Source organism: Mus musculus, chromosome 1 (genome assembly GCF_000001635.26).
Source record: "Mus musculus strain C57BL/6J chromosome 1, GRCm38.p6 C57BL/6J".
NCBI lineage: Eukaryota > Metazoa > Chordata > Mammalia > Rodentia > Muridae > Mus > Mus musculus.
This window is the reverse complement of record NC_000067.6, coordinates 177,047,548-177,067,491: the sequence shown is the minus strand read 5'-3', so window position 1 is coordinate 177,067,491 and position 19,944 is coordinate 177,047,548. Positions and strand designations below refer to the sequence as shown.

The 19,944-nt window shown below is 36.2% G+C and overlaps 1 protein-coding gene across 7 annotated transcripts in view; it reads left to right on the top strand.

Annotated features, from left to right (window-relative positions):
• The window catches only part of Akt3 (thymoma viral proto-oncogene 3), a 241,706-nt gene that overhangs the window by 194,290 nt on the left and 27,472 nt on the right, over window positions 1–19,944 (top strand). For all 7 annotated transcript variants that reach the window (XM_006496818.4, XM_030253917.1, XM_030253910.1 and 4 more), the window contains 3 exons: window positions 159–281; window positions 8,030–8,158; window positions 17,240–17,454. In XM_006496818.4, the coding sequence (XP_006496881.1) occupies window positions 159–281; window positions 8,030–8,158; window positions 17,240–17,454 (467 nt within the window). The remainder of the gene's footprint in view (window positions 1–158; window positions 282–8,029; window positions 8,159–17,239; window positions 17,455–19,944) is intronic.

Below are 19,944 nucleotides of genomic sequence, written 5' to 3'. Positions count from 1 at the left end.
AAAAGATAAGCCAGCTGCTGTCTTAGAGTGCTCAGTGTCCACTGAGAGTACACTATCTATCATCACAATATGGTGATGAGAGGTGTTTTATGTTTGTGTTAATTTCCCCCACTAAATCAGTAATTATTACAATCCTGTCCCTGCTGTTTACCCTGCAGCTGTTTTTCCATTTGTCGAGAGAGCGAGTGTTCTCTGAGGACCGCACACGTTTCTATGGTGCAGAAATTGTCTCTGCTTTGGACTATCTACATTCTGGAAAGATTGTGTACCGTGATCTCAAGGTAAAAAAAAAAAGTAATGAAAATTGGTTTTTTGCAGAGACTGTAGGGACAAACGAAGTAATTACAAAGTTACACAGTTTTGAGACAAGTACTTAGGAATGTTGTTTGCTGTAGTTGGTCTGAAATTTCACTCACTTATACGTAAGTGGCTTTTTAATGATTGTGGTTTTTGCTATATAAAAGTTCTCTTGACTATGTAACACAAATTTACCAAGAGTAGTTTTTTTTCTGTAAATGCCCTAATTATAGAAATGGAGTCATTATTATATGAGAAATGCAAGCTCATTATTATTTGCAAACATTATAAAATGTTTATGGAAAAGCTTCAATAACAAGGTTATTGGGAGGAAAATATCTATTTTCATTGTAGTGTTACCTTTTTGATGGGATCGTTTTCCTCAATTATTTATCTATAAACTTGGTAGTTTGCTTAGTTTTTCGTTTGTCAGAACCCAGTATTGGTTGTATTGGTAAAAGAAGCCTGGCCATCTCTGAGCTCTTGTGAGTACCCCTTAGGAGAGCCAGAATCCCCTGAAAGGCCACGTGATAAACACTTTAGTCTGTTCTGCCTGTCGAGGTATTTATTGGAACCATACTGCTCTGCCATTGAAAGGTAAAGGCAGCCCTAGTCATTATGTAAGCCAATATGTGTGGCTTATGTCTACAAATCTTTACTTAAGAAGCAGTCAGTGGTTTAGATTTGGTTTATATACTATAGTTTACTGCTCCCTTCAGGAGATCCTGTAAGCAAATCGTAATTCTCATGATACAGTCATGAGTAAGGTTGACTTTGTTAAGGATTCTGATCATGGCATATTTTCAAAAACAGATTCTTATTATAGCATCTTCTTTAAAATGTAAATTCTAGGGCTGGGAACACAGCTCAGTGACAGGCACTTGCCCAGTTTAAGTCTGACACCCAGTTCCATCTCAGGACATAGGCAGCTAGTTCTGGGGTTAGGATAGGGAAGCTTGAAGTGGCAGTCCACCTGTCTTCCCACCCACTTGAAACAGTCAGCATATTTGTTTTTTATTAGGTTCTTATATCTCTGTCTCCTTCCTAATCCTTATCCCACCCTGATCTCTTCCAACACTCAGCATTACATAGGAGGGAAAGGATAGAGTGGAAAGGGGATGTAGACCTCTGTAGGCCTGCCCCACTCCCAGCATCTCATTGGCTCTCAGGTAGCCAGATGTGATGCTGTCTTTTTCTCATTGGCTCACTCCATTGCCTGATCCAGCTTCAGTGGTCTCTGGCCATGCAGGCAGATTCTAGGTTGGCTAAGGGAGGAAGTAGCAGTAGTGCATTGCAGCTGGGCTACTTGGCTAAGTTCCTCCTACAGAAACCAAAACTCTCACTATAGAACACTGAAGTATAATCACAGATGTGAGGCTGCCCTAGGCAATGTAGTGAGACTCTGCCTCAAAATATAAATATAGAACTGGAAGCTAGCTCTATGGATAAAGTGCTTGCTGTGCAAGCAAGAGAACTTGAGTTCTGACTTCAGTAACACATAAAATCCAAGGGTGGTCACAGATGTCTGTACATCTAGCACTCACAGTGAAGACAAGTGGGCCCTGGGGGGTTTCTGGCCGGCAGTTTAACCCAAATGGCAAGGTTTAAGTTCAGTGATGTCTCATAAAGTAGGTTGGAGAAGTGATTGAGGTAGAAATCCCAGTATCAGTCAGTCTCTGGCTTCAACATGTTCTCACAGGTACACTAAGTACAAATTAACCAAGTGATTATATTTAGATTGGTTACTCTTAGACCTTGAAATGGTAGAATTCAGCTTCTTAATAGGAGTCTCCCCATAACAAACATGTGTTCATACATATACTGCATGCAAATACCAAATGTATGACTTTTAACCTAGTTGGCTTGCTTACTATGGGTTGAAACATCAGTACTTATGGAAAAATTAAAATCATATGGTAATGCTCACCTGTTAAAATTTGATGATTGCCATATTGATCACATACCTAGTTCTTTTAAAATATAATTTGATTATTAAAAAATCAAGTAATTAAAATTTTTATGGAATTCCATTTTATATGAAATTAGATATATATCTAAGAAATCATGATTATCCCCTTATTCCTGTCTTATTCATATGAAACCATTTGTAACTCTTAATTTTTATCTAATTATGTAAGCAGGTACCTAGCTTGTTTAAAAATGTTCCTATCACTCTTTTTTTTATTTTTTAAACAGTCCAGTTGTTACCTACCTCCCAGTCTACCCTCTGGCTTTTCCTCATCCCATGCCTCTTTTCTCCCACCCCTGTCTCCAAGAGGATGTCCCCATCCCACTAGACCTCCCCACTCCCTGGGGCCTCAAGTCTCTTCTCTCACTGAGGCCAGACTAGGCAGTCCTCTGCTATATATATATGTTGGGGGCCTTATATCAGCTGGTGTATGCTGTCTAATTGTCTAGATGTGTCTGAGGGATCTAGGCGGTCCAGGTTAGTTGAGACTGCTGGTCTTCCTATGGGATCACCCCCCTCCTCAGCTTCTTCCAGCTTTTCTCTAATTCAACCACAGGGGTCCCAGGCTTTAGTCCATTGGTTGGTTGTAAGTATCTGTATCTGACTCTTTCAGCTGCTTGTTGGGCCTCTCAGAGGGCATCCATGCTAGGCTCCTGTCTATAAGCACACCATAGCAAATAGTGTCAGGCCTTGGAGCCTCCCCTTGAACTGAATTCCAATTTGGGCCAGTCACTGAACCTTCTTTTCCATTAGTCTGCTCTTTTCTTTTCTTTTCTTTTCTTTTCTTTTCTTTTCTTTTCTTTTCTCTTTTCTTTTCTTTTCTTTTCTTTTCTTTTCTTTCTCTCTCTTTCTCTTCTTTCTCTCTCCCCCCTCTCTTCCCCCTCTTTCTCCCCCATCTCCCTCCTCCCCCTCTTCCCTCTCTCCTCCCCCTCTCCCCTCCCATCTCCCCCTCTTCCCTCTCCTCTCCCCTGTCCCCCTCTCCCCTCTCCCTCTCCCTATCTCCTCTTCTTCTCCCTCCCCTCTCCCCTCTCCTTCTCTCCCCTCTCCCTCTCTCCTCTCTCCCTCTCTCCTCTTTCCCTCTCTCCTTTCTCCCTCTCTCCTCTCTCCCTCTCTCCTCTCCCTCTCCTCTCCCTTTTCCTCTCCCCTCCCTCTCCTCTCCCCCCTCTCCCCTCTCCTCTCCTCCCCCTCCCCTCTCCCCCTCTCCTCTCCCCCTCTCCTCTCTCCTCTCCTCTCTCCTCTCCTCTCTCTCCCTCTCCTCTCCCTCCCCCCTCCCCCCTACCCCCTACCCCCTCTCCTCTCCCTCCCTCTCCTCTCTCCCTCTCCTCTCCTCCTCTCTCTCCCTCCCCTCCCCCCTTTCCTTCTCTCCCCCGCCCCTCCCCTCCTCTCCTCTCCCTCCCCCATGCATGTCCCTTTGGGTCTGAGTTACCTCACTCAGGATGATACATTCTAGTTCCATTCATTTGCCTGCAAAACTCATGATGTCCTTATTCCTAATAGCTGAGTAGTATTCTATTATGTAACTGAACCATATTTTCTGTATCCATTCTTCCATTGTGGGACATCTGGGTTGTTTCCAGCTTTTGACTATTACAAGTAAGGTCACTAAGAACATAATGGAACACACACCCCTGTGGTATGATAGGGCATCTTTTGGATATATGCCCAAGAATGGTCTAGCTGTATCACTCTTGTATATGTTTAAGTAAATGTTTTAAAGAATAACTTTTATAAAATATTATTTCATACAATAATGATAAAATGTATATATTTTTGTATAGTCAATTAAGTTACAAATGAAGGATTAGAGTACTATACTTAAAAATAATGAGCTATTCAGCTATAAAACATCTACTTCAGGGATGATTAAATGTCTGAGTGCCAAAATGAATACAACTCAACCAAATGATTATATTTAGCTTATTTTGGAATTACAAATTTGACATAATTCATCATCTTTACATCTATCTCTATATTGAGTATAGATGCTTTAAAAAGTCTAATTAGATGGCATTATTATAAATACTAATTTTCTAAATATACTTAGAAATTGTTAACTATCTCTCCTGAGTGTGCTCATGCTTCTGAATCCTGCATGAGGAAGTAAGAAGGCAGACGCCCGGAGGAAAGGGAAGGAGCGGAGTCTTGAAATTCCTAGGTAAATCCCTGTTAGTGGGGATACATAGAATTACTCATTTATAGAGATCTAAAGAAGACTCTTCATTTGAATGATGCTATCGATGTTAAATATAACAGTCAAAAGGGTCTTGTTTAGTATTGTCTCCAAACATTTTGAATCAAATGAATTATTATTAAAGTTTTGTTCCCATATAATTGGTGAGGAAATTAGATCTAACTCATTGAAATGTAAGCAAATACTTTATGTGTGAATGTCCATAATGTAGTCATGATACAAAGTCTCTTAACTTTACCAGACATTTAAATGTTCTGGGTACTCTCAAATTTTACTCCCCTTTAAATGTTGCATTAATTTAAACTTTGAAATACATGTATAGTATATGATAGAAAGCATATGACTATATATCACAAGATACATATAATTAAGAAAGCAAAATTTAAAATTGATATGCGTGTTATTTGCATCTGCAGTTCATAAAGTGGTGCGTGACAGAATGGGGTCATTAAGGTAGGATCACAATAATTCAAAGCTGGGGTATATATTTGAGACAATGTTCTGCAAGCCTAAAAACATTACCTCCTTAAGGTAACAGACTAAATTGACACAAGTAAGATTATTGGAACATGGATATGTTAGTCATTTTTCTGATAATGATAATATACTAAAGAGAAAAGGGATTTATTTTAGCCCATAGTTTTAGTGACTCCATTCCTTTCCAAGACCAGGTGGACCCTTTGCTTTTAGACACACTCTGATTTGAAGATGTCACATAGCAATACAGGAAGCACGTGGTAGAAGACCCTGATTTAATTCATCAGTGAAAAAGCAAAGAAGAAAAAGGCCACTCCTGCCTTCCACTAGGGCTCTCACCAGACCCCAATTTCCTAAAGGCCCTATAAGTGTATACAAGCAACTTTTATTCATCAGATATAATTGTCATCTCAGAGGCTTACTGCTGATAAACTCACCCTTTTGAGTTCTTTCTGAACTCTCCCTGGCTGATTCGACTCAGCTTTTCTGGCTCAATCCCCTCTCCAAGCTGACTGATTCGATCTGACTTCTCTGAGCTTCTCATTGAATTGCTTGGCTTGGCCTCAAACCAGCCCTGGTAACATGTTCTAATCTTCTGACTCAGCTTATTCTTTGGGTTCAACTGCCTTGCTGACAAGCACTGAACTGCAAGAAATCACTTACAAACTCCACTCCACTGCACAGTACTCACACCCAATTGACTCTCTCCCTGCACTGCCCTTTAAGTCAGCTCTATTTCCTGTCCTTTCTCTGGAGAGTTGGGTGTATGCTATCTGACTCACTTTGTCAGCTCTTCCTCTGATTTGTCTTTTTTTTTTCTGCCCCTCAGTTAAATGTCATTTTCAGATACAGCTACTTCCCTCAACAAATTTACTTTACCTTCATTGTTTGGGATTAAAGGTGTGTACTGAGGGTGTGTGTGCATTTCAGTCAGATCACACAGACCTAGATCTTTGGATGTTATTTCTTGCTAGAGCAGCCACAAGTACCCTTTCTCTTCTCTCCTAGCAGCACCATTCTGAACATGAAGCCTTTAAAAGTCAGCTAAGGTGCAAAGTACAGTACCACAATCATATTTCCTAGTCTAATGTGCTTTTGCTTATAACATTCTTCCTAGAGTCAAAATGACATCTAGATGAGAAAATGCAAATGCATTGAATTATGCCTAGTTATTTAAAAAATCTCTGTGATGTGTGTATGTGGATTTAGTGTATCTATGTACATGTGTGCATGTCATGGTATACCTTTGGAAGTCAGAGCACATCACCTGTGTGTCAGTCCTCACCTTCCACCTTTTTTGAGACAAGGTCTCCTTTTATTACTGCCTGTGCCAGGCTAGATGGCTCTTGTGATTCCACAGATTTTGTTTGCACTTCCCATAGTAGTGTGGGGCCCCTGAGATTATACTTTCCTTGGATCCCTGGGATCCACACTTGGATTCCAAGCCTTGTACCAACTAAACCATTTTCCCAGCCCTTGTATTTATTTTTAAATTTAATTTTTTTATTTGTGTGTGTCTGTCTATTTCTGTGCCTGTGAATGCCCACAAAGACCAGAAACTGAACTTCAAGCGTTTAAAAGAATAGTGGGTACTGCTAAATTCTGAGCCATCTCTCCAGTCCCCAAACCCTTAGATTTTTATAAATCTAAAAGTTTAAAATCTAAAACAATCTGAAATAAATGAAAATCTAAAATAAATCTAAAATATTTGAATGACTGTTTTAGGTACCAAATAGTTTAAAAATTGCATCATCAAAACCTGATTTAGGACCAAGTGTGGCGCACACCTGTAATCCAGGAGGGTTTGATTTCATTCAGGAGGCAGAGTCCAGTGGATCTCTGAGTTTAGTGTCAGCCCTGCTCTCCATAGTAAGTTCTAGGCCAGGCAGAGCTACAAAGAGAGACCCTATTTTTAAAAAGACCTACCCTTCTCCCCACGATTTAGGTACTCATTTTGATCAGTTTGAGTAGACTCTGATCTTATAATGAATTTGTAAACTTTTATATGCAAATTAATCTGAGACACCTACAGTAGCTGGACTTCTTTTTAAAAAATTAAGATTCATTTAGAAAGTGATTGCAGGGAAAGAGAGAAGGTGAGTGTTGGCATCCTGTGGAAATCAGAAGACACCTTGTGGGAATCAGTTCTTTCTCTCTACCTCAAGAGCTCCAGCAATCAAGTGCCTTTACACACTTGCTGTCTCTGTTCCTGGAGTCCCTTCTTAAACAGGGCTGACACCAGTTTGTAGTGTCTCATTCAGCACTGGGAACAAAGCCTGATGGCACATTAATTTAGAAAGTTTTATTGATTCTTGTTTGGTTTCATTGTCACAAATAATTATTGAAGCTTTTGTTATGTTTTCAGAAAGTAACTTTGTTCAAATTATTAATATAAGTCATTATATGAAATTCCATTTTATTAAGGATCTCCTTAATAAATACATGTATTGCTTAATAAAAATTGATATAATTTCAGTATACCATAAAAATTTAAAGATATCTCTTTCAAGACTCTTACAGTGCTCTCAAATACAATATTTATTTGTAATGATCGTCGTTGTCCATGTCCAGACACCCTTACTCTATACTCTTCTAACCTTTGCCCTATGCTTCATTTCATTCTTCATCTATTAATATGTGATATGAATCTCAGATGAGATATAAAGGCATAAAATTTGGTGCAATTCAAAAAATTTAAAAATAGATTTTACCCATGATTTATAAGAATGTTTATTTTATTTTTGTACCTAGCAATTCAGAATACTTTTTCAAATGCAGAGAAATAATGTTATATTTCTCTTTTTCAGACAACTTTCTGATGCATATAAATCACATGAACAAAATTGGTGTAATATACAAAAATATAAATTATAGTGGGGTTTATAGTATGGAATATTTATCCAGTGTTTTCTTATTGTTATTATTATTTGAGCTTTTACAGAAACCATACAGTTTACATGTGAGTGTATAGAATATGTAAAGATTGATAATCTGTTAACTACAACCACGTCTCTTTCCAGTACCCGATTAATCACTTTTCAAAACTGTTCTCTTGTTAAAGCTTATAGAATAAATTATGCTGTTTTCACACACAGTTGGAGAATTTGATGCTAGATAAGGATGGCCATATAAAAATTACGGATTTTGGGCTTTGCAAAGAAGGGATCACAGATGCAGCTACCATGAAGACATTCTGTGGCACACCAGAGTACCTGGCACCAGAGGTAGGCCCAAGGAAAAATAACACCAGTGTTTCCCAAAACTTTGCAATATTTTTGTCATGTAGCAACATTCACTATTTTTTAAACAAGATTTCAACCAGAATAATTTAATTGCTTTTAACTTAGATGATGGGTATTTTAAGACCACACACATATGAAAATATTTTGCAGTTTGTAAGCATGTGTTTTAATAAAGTAGATTGGATCATACTTTTTCTTTCTATATATTTTATTTTCTGGTTCATTGGTTAAAATAGGATAATGGAGTAACTTCTGTAAGCATATTTATAGTTTTATAAACTATCTTGGACTTTATCTACAAGCAGAGATTATAGTGACTGTTGGTATTTGATCCTTGACTACGGGAAATTGTTTTGTTGAAGAACCTGAAAAAAATTACTTACTTACATTTTGAAGTTCATAAGAAAGGATGAAGAGGAGGTTTCAAACCCTTATTCAAGTATTTGTTGTGTATCTTCTCTATGTTGAGGGTTTTGTAATATGCCAATATAGGAATAAGATGGAAATGACTGTACTCTCAAGGAAATTCTGTTGGAGAGAGTCTATGTATGTATAAAATATATATATGTTCTATCTGTGTGTATAAACATTTATGTGTGGGTATAAAAAATGTATAACATATATGTATGTATGTATATGTGTATATATGTATATATATGTGTATACATGTATGTATATGTGTATATATGTGTACATGTGTTTATATGTGTATACACATACACACATCATAATGCTCTAAGAAAAATGAAAGTAAGATAAAGGAAAAGATGTCCTTTGGTGTAGTAGTTTTCTTAAGTATACCATTAAGCATTGCTGTGTAACAACCTACTCAGATATTCAGTGATGAAACAATTTCCTGTAACCCTTGGCGCTCTTTACATCAAGAATGCACATGTGGCCAAACAGGTGAATTCTTTCTGTTCTGTTCACATCTGTGACCTTAGCCAAAAGACATATCAACAAGATAACTGCTTAGAGACTAAAGTTATCTAGAAGTGTCTTCGCTTGTCTGTGTGCACTGCTGCTAGGTGCCCAGTGAAAGCTATTCAAGTTGTTGACAGAAGCACTTACAGCCTCCCTGTGGCTTAGGTGTCTTCAAAATGGCCAGGGTTCTTTGGCCTAGCAAGTGTCCTCGGAACAAATGAGAAGCAACCTTGTGCTCACTCCCTCCTCCCCTCTCTCCCTTTTATTTTCAATTTAGTTAACTGTTTAAAATTCTATTTAAAAATTTATTTATATTTTATCATTTGGATATAGTTCACATGTCATATAAAATTTTAAGTCAACATTTACTTTTTCAAATGTTTAAAGTTGTGCAACTATCGCTTGTAATTCTAACATGTTTTAATCATTCCAATTATGACTTCACTTTTATTAGCTTCTCATTCTTTCTTTCTAGCTATTGTAAATTATCTTTCTCTTTGAAGCATTTTCTGACCATTTCATGTAAATAAAATTATATGATAAGGAGCTTTGTAGGTCCGGCTCTTTCCCTTAGCAGATTATAACTCTCACCTATATTGTTGTACCTATGGCTTGGTTTTCATGAAAAATACTGCTAAGATCATTCATATGTCATCTCATTTCCTGGCCTTTTTTCATAAGCTCCACATCGCTTTGGTCATATGCTTATTTCTTGAAACAGATGTAACCCTTCCCAGGTTAAACTAGCTCTGGCATAGAGTATTCCTCCCACTGTAAAGAAGTGTGTGAGATTGGAGTCACTGCAGAAGAATTTGAGTAGCAGAATCTTCCACAGAGAGGTGATTGAGGAAAGGGACAATTGCTCAGATCTGAGTGCTAAGGACGAGGAAACCAACATGGAGAGTTTTGCACGCAAGGCAGCCAGAAGGAACAGGAGCCAGACTAATGGGGCACCCCTCAGAGTGAAGCAAGGCACTGTGGTTGATGTTATTGAGAGCCTTCTTAGATGAGCAGGACTTCTGTCATCAAGCATCACTTTGTTTGTTCCTGTGGTATTTGGGATAATAATATGAAACAGTGAAATTCATTTTCATTTTAATAATCCATATACAGTTAGAAGGTGATATGGGGTACAGTAGTGCAGCATTCTGTCTTTGTCTCTCTCTGTCTCTCTCTCTGTCTCTCTCTGTCTCTCTCTCCCTCTCTGTCTCTGTCTCTCTCTCAATTATTCTTTGAGAGTTTCATCTATGTAAATAATATGTTGTGATATGATACTACTCCTCTGTACTCCCTAGGAATATTAAGATTCTAATTAGGGTTTGGTAGCTCATAAAGCCTACCTCTTCATCTATAATCGTATGAACGATGGCCCAACAGGAAACAGTAATCAAAGAAATTAGAAACTAGAATAAATTATGTATGTATTATCATGTTGCCTTACAGTGTTTTTTAAACTAGGAGTTAAATTAACATTTCAAAAGGCTTAGTAATTATAAATAAGTGCTAATATTTAAAGTATATTTCCAAGTATTGTTGTCTTGCCAAACATGTAATTTTCTCTGTTATAGATGCTAGAGTTTAAAATTCTCTGTTTTCATTACAGAGTACATAAAATTTTAGAAATTATGTTTTATTTATTCAAATATAAGATCATATTTTCTGGACAAGTTTTGTTTTTTTGTGAATGTCGTGGTAAACAATGTCTTTGTTTCTCTGGCATTCAGTTGCCCTTGCTATACATTTGTAATGAATGATGGCATTCCATATTTAGAATACCCAAATTAGTTATATCACAATTAGAAGGAATTATTCTGAAGAGGATAAAAACACATTCCAGAAGCAGATGATCTTCTAAGAAACAAAGATACTGTTTTCTGTGCAGACATTATCAACTGAATGACAAACTAGGCACTGAATGCAAAGACTTCTGTCATTTCTAAGAGTTTACAGTATTCAAGAGATTATCCATTTTTTAAAACTCATTAAGCAGTCATTTTTACATATTTAAAAATGTATTCCATTTAATTATTGTATGTATATATATTGGTGAATATAAGCATTGTGAGTGCATTTGTACACAATGCCATGTGCATGTGTGGCAGTCAGTGAACAGCCTTGTTGGAATGCAGAGGTTTGAATTCTGTGGGAAAAGGGGTCCCTGTGAATTGCAAGCCAGAGGTTATAATAGAGTGGGATTTACAAGCTCAGTTAGTGAGAGATTATCTCACGCTGAAACTACCCTTTTTCTTTACTTTCAGAAGATGTTTGTCCCTTTTTGAACCTTTCATTTCTGCTCTGTACCATTATCAGTGTTGATATTTCCTTGATAAGAGGTCAGACATCAGTCAGACCTAGGATGCATCCTTGACTACTGCTCTTGTGTATGACTCGCATCACTGTGCTTCCTTCTGCTCTTTGAACACTTTCTGAACAGACTGGAGTGTGGAGCAGCCTCCATTCCCACTAGCTTGCTCTTTCACCTCTCTTTTACTTTTGTTTACAGTGGTTTGTTATTTAAAGGGAGATGCTATACATATTGAAGATTCCTCAGAAAGGATATGAGATGTCATCTAAAACCAGTTTATTAAATGTCCTATATGTCCTATATGTCAGACTTATGGTTTATTTTTAAATGCTTACATTTACATGGACTCCCCTTATTTTGTGGTAAATACCACCAGAAAATTTACTTCTCAGTAAAATAACATTAGCTGAAAAAAAGAACATCAAAATAAATTTTATCTCTTTACCTGCTTTATGAATAATGAAAAAGTGTAATACCTTTAGTGGCAGTTTACTGATAGGAAAAAAAATATTTTAGGTTAAGTTTTGATGGACCTGTAAACTAGACATTTCACGTGCAGCATCTCTGAAACCGCATTGATTTGTACAGCTTTAAGTGAGTTCATGTTTCTTGTTGTAATTCAAGGAAATAAAACCAATCCATTAAAAAATTATGGACCAGAAGATGTCTTGAACTTTCTATTTTTGTAGTCTGTGCTTTGTTTTAACACCTTTAACTTATAGAAGAATTTAAAAATTACATAGAAACTCTTTTAAATTTGATTATTTAGTTTGGATCCTATTAAATCCAGATGATTTTATGCAGTGCTAATTATTTGGAGTCTCAGCTTTGCTTTTGAGTTAGCAGTACCTGCTCAACTTTCCAACTGTAAAACAGTTTGAAAATCAAATGTAGCTTACATGCAAGACCCAACAAAATTAAAAGTGTTAAGTGCGTTTTGGCAGTTCACTTTTATTGTGCCCAGTCCTCAAATGCACCGGCAGATAATCATCTGAATGTTAGTTATCTTTCACATGCTTATGTGATCACACAAAAAGTACATGCTAAAAAGAAGCAGATGGTGACAGATGGGCAAGGTTGAGGAAGGTGGTTTGGGAAACCCATAGAAATACACTTCTGTAATAGCATAAAAATAAAACTATTTGATAACCAACTTACAAAAAAACATTTAGATTATAGAATGAGTTGGTTTTTGAGAAATATATTATATCAGCCGTGGTTACTGTTGAAAATGGAAGTATTCACGTTTATTTTATCTAAATGCAAAAAGTGGGCCCTGGTGACAAAAAGTGCAGTTAATTCTCTCTTCTTGGTTTTCAGAGCCCATTTCTAAAGCATTTATTGTTAGAACTCTATATAATTGTTTTTGAAATCTGTTTAATATCTGAAATAACTTTTAAAAAATATCTGAAATGCATTTGAATATTGGTAACTTTTGGTAAAGAAATCTTTTATTGTGATAAATCAATACAAATGAAAATTTAACTACATAAAAATTTAAAATCAGAAATATACACTAACTTAATAAGAAGTAGGTAGAGTCATGGGAGTAGATGAGTATGAGGTAATTAATGTAGGTGAAGGGAACAGATAGAAATAACCCTGATGAAATTTTGATTAATGAGGATTAAATGTGAGGATAGCATCCAGTCGACTCTTTAAGTATTGTCTTTAGGAGCTCATCGTGAAAATGAATGTGGCCCGTTACATGTGCATCTATAGTCTGCAGGCAAAACCAGTAATGTCCATAGTCACGTTCAAAGTAGCCCTTGAATAAAATCTGCTGTATTTCTACAAATTGTGAAATTAGTCTTAGACTCCTAAGCTTCATGAAAAAGAGTTACTTAGCTAACATTGTTTTGAACGCTAACATTTTATTTAATTACGAATAATTTTTCAACACCTGCCCTTTTCTCTTTCTGGTAGTCTGAAAATATGTCATCCTAGTATTAAAGGGAAGTTAAGTAAATTTAAGTCTCATCAGGGGCACAGTAATTAGTTCTAGTTGTTGTCTGCCTCATAGTTAGAATTCATATTTAAGAACCTCTATCAGATGGGTTGCCTTGTTACTTGATTTAATTTATTTCTTTACTATGCACCTATTATGAGTAACATTAACAGTTATCACAATTTGTCCAATAATTGAATATTGTTTAAAAGTGAAGTAAAACAGAATAAATGCCCTCCAACTTTTACACCTAGTGCCATTTACTAGTTTAGAAGTTGTGAGTTTTTATGCTAGCTATATTTCATGTAAGCTTCTTCTTAATGTGATGAATCAGACTATTTGGTAGGATTTTAATTGAAGCACAAAATATAATTGTAAATCCTCTGAATGCTGAGGATATAAAACAATAACCTTGAGTGGGAATACTAACGATGCCGATTTTTACTTGAATCACATGGCCCAGTTTTTTAGAATTCCTTAATGTCTGTTGCTGTATGATAAACAGGCAGTATAGAGAACTATAGGAAGATATATTCATGCATGATGAATTTCTGATATTGTATATGCTTAGATTTTTTTCTTAAGGGATTTTCCTGTTCTGACTTTGGTTTGCTTTTGGAATTGTGATGTTAGCTGCATTCCGTCAATTTTACATGAAAGGAGGTAACAAAAAACATAAAACAGAAAAAATTGCATATTATATCTACAGATATTGTATCTTAAGAATTAAAATAGTAGGTCAATAATTATAATGTTATATAAAATAGCAATATGAAAAATATTGACAAACCATGGATCATATGAATTATATGCTCCTCTTTAAACTATAATCTCTTAAAATCTTAATAAGAAAACTTGTCATTTTATCAAATACCATTGATGTGAACATATAAAAAGTCTTTATAAAGAATGAATTATAGATACATATCTCTATATAACATATATATTAGTTACCTGAAAAGTGAGGATACCAAAAAAATTGAAAAAGTAGTAAATTGGTTCATCCAAGTTCACAGTTTACTTTCACAACATAGGTGTGTAGACAGTTTGTTTAGATGTTTGATTTTTCTCCCATCTGTTCTGTCAGGATTATTGATTGAGCAGCAGCCACTGCAGGGCATGCCTTGCTTTCTTATAGCTGCTAGCCTTGGGTGCAAACTGATAAAGGTATGCTTTCACTCTTCCAAGTCCTTCTTGGTAAAGTAAGACTGGAGTGAAATGCCTTTGAAAATTTCTATTATATTAATATGGAAACACTTAATAGATGTTGTCATTCAGAATTACCAGTTACTTAATGTCATCTTTCAAAATTAGTAATTAAGAGCATATTTGTAGATTAAAAATTGGGATTGATGTTGTTGTTTGCTTGTTTGTTTACTTACCAGGCTTTTAAAAATGAGTGCAAGTATTTTCATCAGATGTTACCGAATGTTTGATGTTAATTTACCTGTTTGAATATTAGGGGTTTTTTTGTTTTTGCTTTTGTTTTTGTTTTCTAATGTCTGCGTGTTCTTTCCTGAAGTTTGAGCTGTTTGAGTTGTACTTGATGTGGTCTTTCCCCACTTAGTGGACTGCTTTCGTCCCTTGTATCTGGGAATTTTGTGGAGTGGATAGGCTATCGAACTTTACTAAGGTGAGGATGTAAGTCAGCACTAGATGTCTTCATTCCTGCTTGTGTTTGGAATTTTGGGTAAAGGTCTATATTGCTTTAAGGTAAAAGACACTTAGGTCATTTTCAAGATTACTCTTTTACTGATTTCTTCTCTCAGAGTATGTTCTCATCTGCAGTTACAAACTAATAGTATGATAGATGAAGTTGAATGAGGTAGAATTAGGTTGCCCTATCAGTTTGCCTTTAGACCACTGTCTGTGATACCTTCTCACCTCCACAGTGATCATGAAATTGATGAGCTGGTTTGCTATGGAAAGCCTTCATTAGAAGAAATGGAGAGATTTTTTAACAATTAGGTTAAAAAGCACAAATTTTACTAGAATTTTAGAAAAAGAAGTACTTTGAGTAAGAAAGAAAATTTTTGTCCAAAAAATAATACAAAGGACTTATATTTTAGAATAATGAACTTGATTTTGAAAATTGAGACTGTTTCACAGAACTGCATTTTAAAATCATTCTATATAAGAGAGAAAATAGGTGAATAGTGAACGTGTTTGACATTGTGTGTCTGTGCATATAATGCAACGGTCATTTTTATTTCTACTTCTTGTACATCTCACCTCATAACTTATATAAAATGTTTGTAGTTGATAGAAAAGCCTCTTACGACTGGCTGTGCTTTTACATTCTCAGCAATGCAAAGTCTGCATGTTAGTAACAGAGTGCATTACGTCAGTATTGTTGACCACAAAGAAATACCGCAGACAGTCCAAGTTTCGTCCAAATGTATCTCTCTGTCAGTGACGGTCCACGCGTCAGACGCAAAACTGTCTGTATTGAGGATCAGTGTTTATTGTACAGAGCTAACAAAAATTATTTAGTTTTATCACATAGATTTTCTTACAGTCCAGTTCTGATTTGTAGTTGCCTTTTCTCTTCAGATGAAAACCTTCATTTTATGTACTCCTACCCGTCTGGCTGAAAACCAGGCATTTAAACAAAAATAAAGGATTGCCAGTTTTGCCAGCTGGGGATGAGAACCCGGCTGGTGAAATGTGGGTTCAGAAGGCAGTTAATCCAGCTTTTATGCTTTTTATGGTTTTATGAAAAAAAGAGGTTAAAAACCACATTTGGCTCCTTTTCATGTATGCCACTGTTTTGTTGGTGTTGTAGGAATGCAGTTAAAGATTAGTTAGAGTTTTGTTTTATTATTGGGTAAAATTCTGTATAGGTTAGGTAACTGTCCAGGAAACAATACACCTCACTAATGAGCTATTCAACAGTCAGTGTTACTTTAAAAGGTACAGGCTGTATTTCCTCTAAGAAATGAGAGGGTTCCTTACGCTTCCTGACCCTATTCCTTAGTTTTCTTCTCTTCTCTTTTCGTTTTTTCTTTTTTCTTTTTGTCCCCACTCATATTACTTACTCAGATACAAAAATATGTGAATGCTTTTTCTATTTAAAATTCTCCAAATGTTTCTCTTCCAGAGAATATTTTCTTTACTCACAGTAACTAGATTTGTGATCTTAGGTTACAGAGTATTTTCTTAGGTTCTTGGATGCAATAAAACAATGATTTGATTTGAGTTTTTGAAATTCTCTCCATAATCTTTAAATATTCATGCCTGTCATAGTATTTATAGGTAACTTTAATGTGACTGTCAGAAATATCTAAAAAAATCTACAAAATATTTGATTAATTCAAAATATGAATTTTAATTGATGAAATTCATATGCTAGAACAGGTTTCCTCAAAGCTGAGGAAAGGGTCAAATAAACTGAGGTTTAGTATCAACTCTAATGTAGTTATGTAATTAAAGTAGGATGAGGAATATTCCATCAAGCAAGAATCACATTTGCATTTGAGGGTGTGGTTTAGTGGCAAAACACGTGCATAAGGCCTTGGGTTCTAGTTGCAGCTCCATAGGTTGTCATTGGTGATAGTAAATTTACTTCTTTTGAATAATGCTTTAAAAGTTAATGTACATGGGTTGGACATGGCAGTCCAGAGGCATACAGACAGATCTCTATGAATTCAAAGCCAGGCTAGTCTACATAGCAAGTTCCAGGCCAGTCAAGAATATATAGTAAAGCTAGATGATGATGATAAGAATATATAGTAAAGCTATCTGATGATGACGATGACGACAAGGGGGAGGAGCGAGAGGAGGAGGAGGAAGAAGAAGAGCCAAGACTATAATAGTGAAGTTGCTGCTGCTGCTGCTGCTGTTGTGTTGTTGTAAAAATTTGTCATTTTTCTGGTTTTACTTCTAGGTATTAGAAGATAATGACTATGGCCGAGCCGTGGACTGGTGGGGCTTAGGTGTTGTCATGTATGAAATGATGTGTGGAAGGTTGCCTTTCTACAACCAGGATCATGAGAAACTCTTTGAATTAATACTAATGGAAGACATTAAATTCCCCCGAACACTCTCTTCAGATGCAAAATCATTGCTTTCAGGGCTCTTGATAAAGGATCCAAATAAACGGTAAGCTTCAATGATGGTCCATAAGTTACTGATGAATTGGTTAGAGTGATTTGTGAAATTAATTCAAATATGCCTGATTTCTGGAAGCATTGTATTTGGTATAAACATTTTTCCACTGAGAAACTTGTCTTATTTATGAATGCATAGTACAAAACAGTTTAAAAATTCATCAGCTCTTTTTTAACTTGAAAGTATTATACAAACTTACCATATTAGAGGGTTTTTTTAAATAGAAATTCTTTATTTGTACTATGAAAAAACAATTTTTTCATTATCTTAAATCTTGCTCCTTTGGGATAGGAAGTTCCCTTTTCTCCTTTGAGTCTCTAGGGCTTCCTATTCCTACTGACTCACATCAAAGAAAGAAAAGTCGTTTCCACTCTCCTCCTCCCACTAAACTGTTAACATTCCTATCTTTTGTTATTTAAAATTTAACCTAATACGGATAAAAAATTGATTTTAAAAGCAAGATAACCATAATTTTTTCTTAAAGAAAGCATTTACTGCCCAGTCACTCTATTTTGTTCAGTTTATCAATTCTTAATATACTCACAGGTTACATGTCAAATGTCTTCTGAATACAAAGTACCCCATAATGTCAGAGAGACATATTTTATATATTTTTTTCAATGAGGGGTGGAGGGAAGGATGGAGAAAGGGAGGGAGGGGGAAGGAGAGAAGAAGAGAGGAGAGGAGAGGAGAGGAGAGGAGAGGAGAGGAGAGGAGAGGAGAGGAGAGGGAAATTCTTTCACTCTTTCCCCCTAAGTATCAGAACTTTTTTGAAAGTTCATTAAAATCCAGGCATCTAGAGGATAGACAACTTCATATGTTTTTGATTGTCAAGAATACCTTACCTAATGTTTTGATACAGTGTATTGTGGTTCATGTTTAACATATATTTGAGAGATTCAGTTAGTGAGTGAAAGAAATACGTGAATTCTTAGAATTAGACTTTGTCTATTTTAGTAGTAGTTGCCACTGTAGGTATCTAATTTTAAATTGTTAAGAAAGGAACTGTAGCGATGGTGTAAGTGGTTCAGTGACTAGCTGCTTTGGCAGAGGATCTGGATTTGGCACACACACACACACACACACACACACACACACACACACACTCCAGTTTCCAAGGCTCCTGCACCTTCTTCTGACCTCCTGAGACACCAAACATGCACATGATAAACATGCATGTGTGCAGGTAAAACACTCATACACATAACATAAAAAGTAAGTTTAAAGACAATATGTTTTTAAGAGTGTGTCACTGCTTTCAGCAGAATTACTCACATTGTTTAGCCTTTACTAGCTCTTGGTGTTGTCAGGAACCATTCAAAAATCATACTGAGCATTCTTAGTGACTCTTATGTTTCCTTAGACTTATAAAATGTCTCTGACCATCCCCCTGCATCCAGGTACTTTCTTGTGATTTGCTTTGCTCTTTCAGTGCTTTCCAGAGTAGATCAAGTAGATAATACAAGCATTTCATGTACACAAGTGATTTGTCCATGGTCTCACTGAAAATCCATGTGGAATAAGGAATAGAAAACCAATTTCCCGGTGTGTGCATTATGTTTTTTTATGCATCTTATGTACACCAACTTCTCAGAATAGGTTTTTCATTTAAGATGATTCTGTCACCGTTATGTAATGAGCAGCATTTGCTGGAAAGTTGTATTTAAGCAGAGCTATGCCTACCAGTTCATCTTTTTGACTTGGGGAGAATCTAGTCTTTGACTTGTTTTCAAGGGCAATGAATTTTTATCCTATCTTATTCTAACTCTTCCATCTATCTTTAGTCACTCTTTCTTATGTGGTTGTCTCTATAAGTGACGAAATAAAGTTTTGCTTGTGTTTTCTATGTCTCATTCATTTAGCTACTATGGGGCATTCCCATTCTACAGATAACACATAGTTGGGAACTTTTGAATATATGTTAGATACATTTCAAGAATGTAGGGGCCCTGGTACATACTTTCTCCTTTCTGAGATTGAAAACATGATACAGGCTTATGAAGCCCCTTTGTGTAAAGTACAGAGCAGTCAGACCTCTGTGCTGCTATGTTACATCAAAGTATCAAGAGCTCAAAGATAAATAATAACATGAACAAGTCTTTTTAGACACTTATAGACAAAGGGCACAAAACTTACACTTCATATTCTCAGGCCAAACTATATACAAATGCTCTAGAAATCATAGCCTTGACTAGGAGACGTTGAGAGCCTGAGCTGGCTCTTGGAGGCCTCGAGATCTGCAGTGCCATTTAGGCATCTTTTGCCTGGGAATATAGCTAGAATCTCACCTGAACATGGTCTCTGAGAAGTTCAGTGACTAGGCTGCAGAATATGAGCAGGTGACATTGAAAGATGAAGCAGGTGCATTAGATCATAAGGATCATATGTTTCTTAGAAAATAAACTTTAGTCAGGGAAGGATGAGAAGCCAGGCAAATGCTGTAAAGAGAGAGATGGTGTCATGAGATGCATGTGGTAAGGA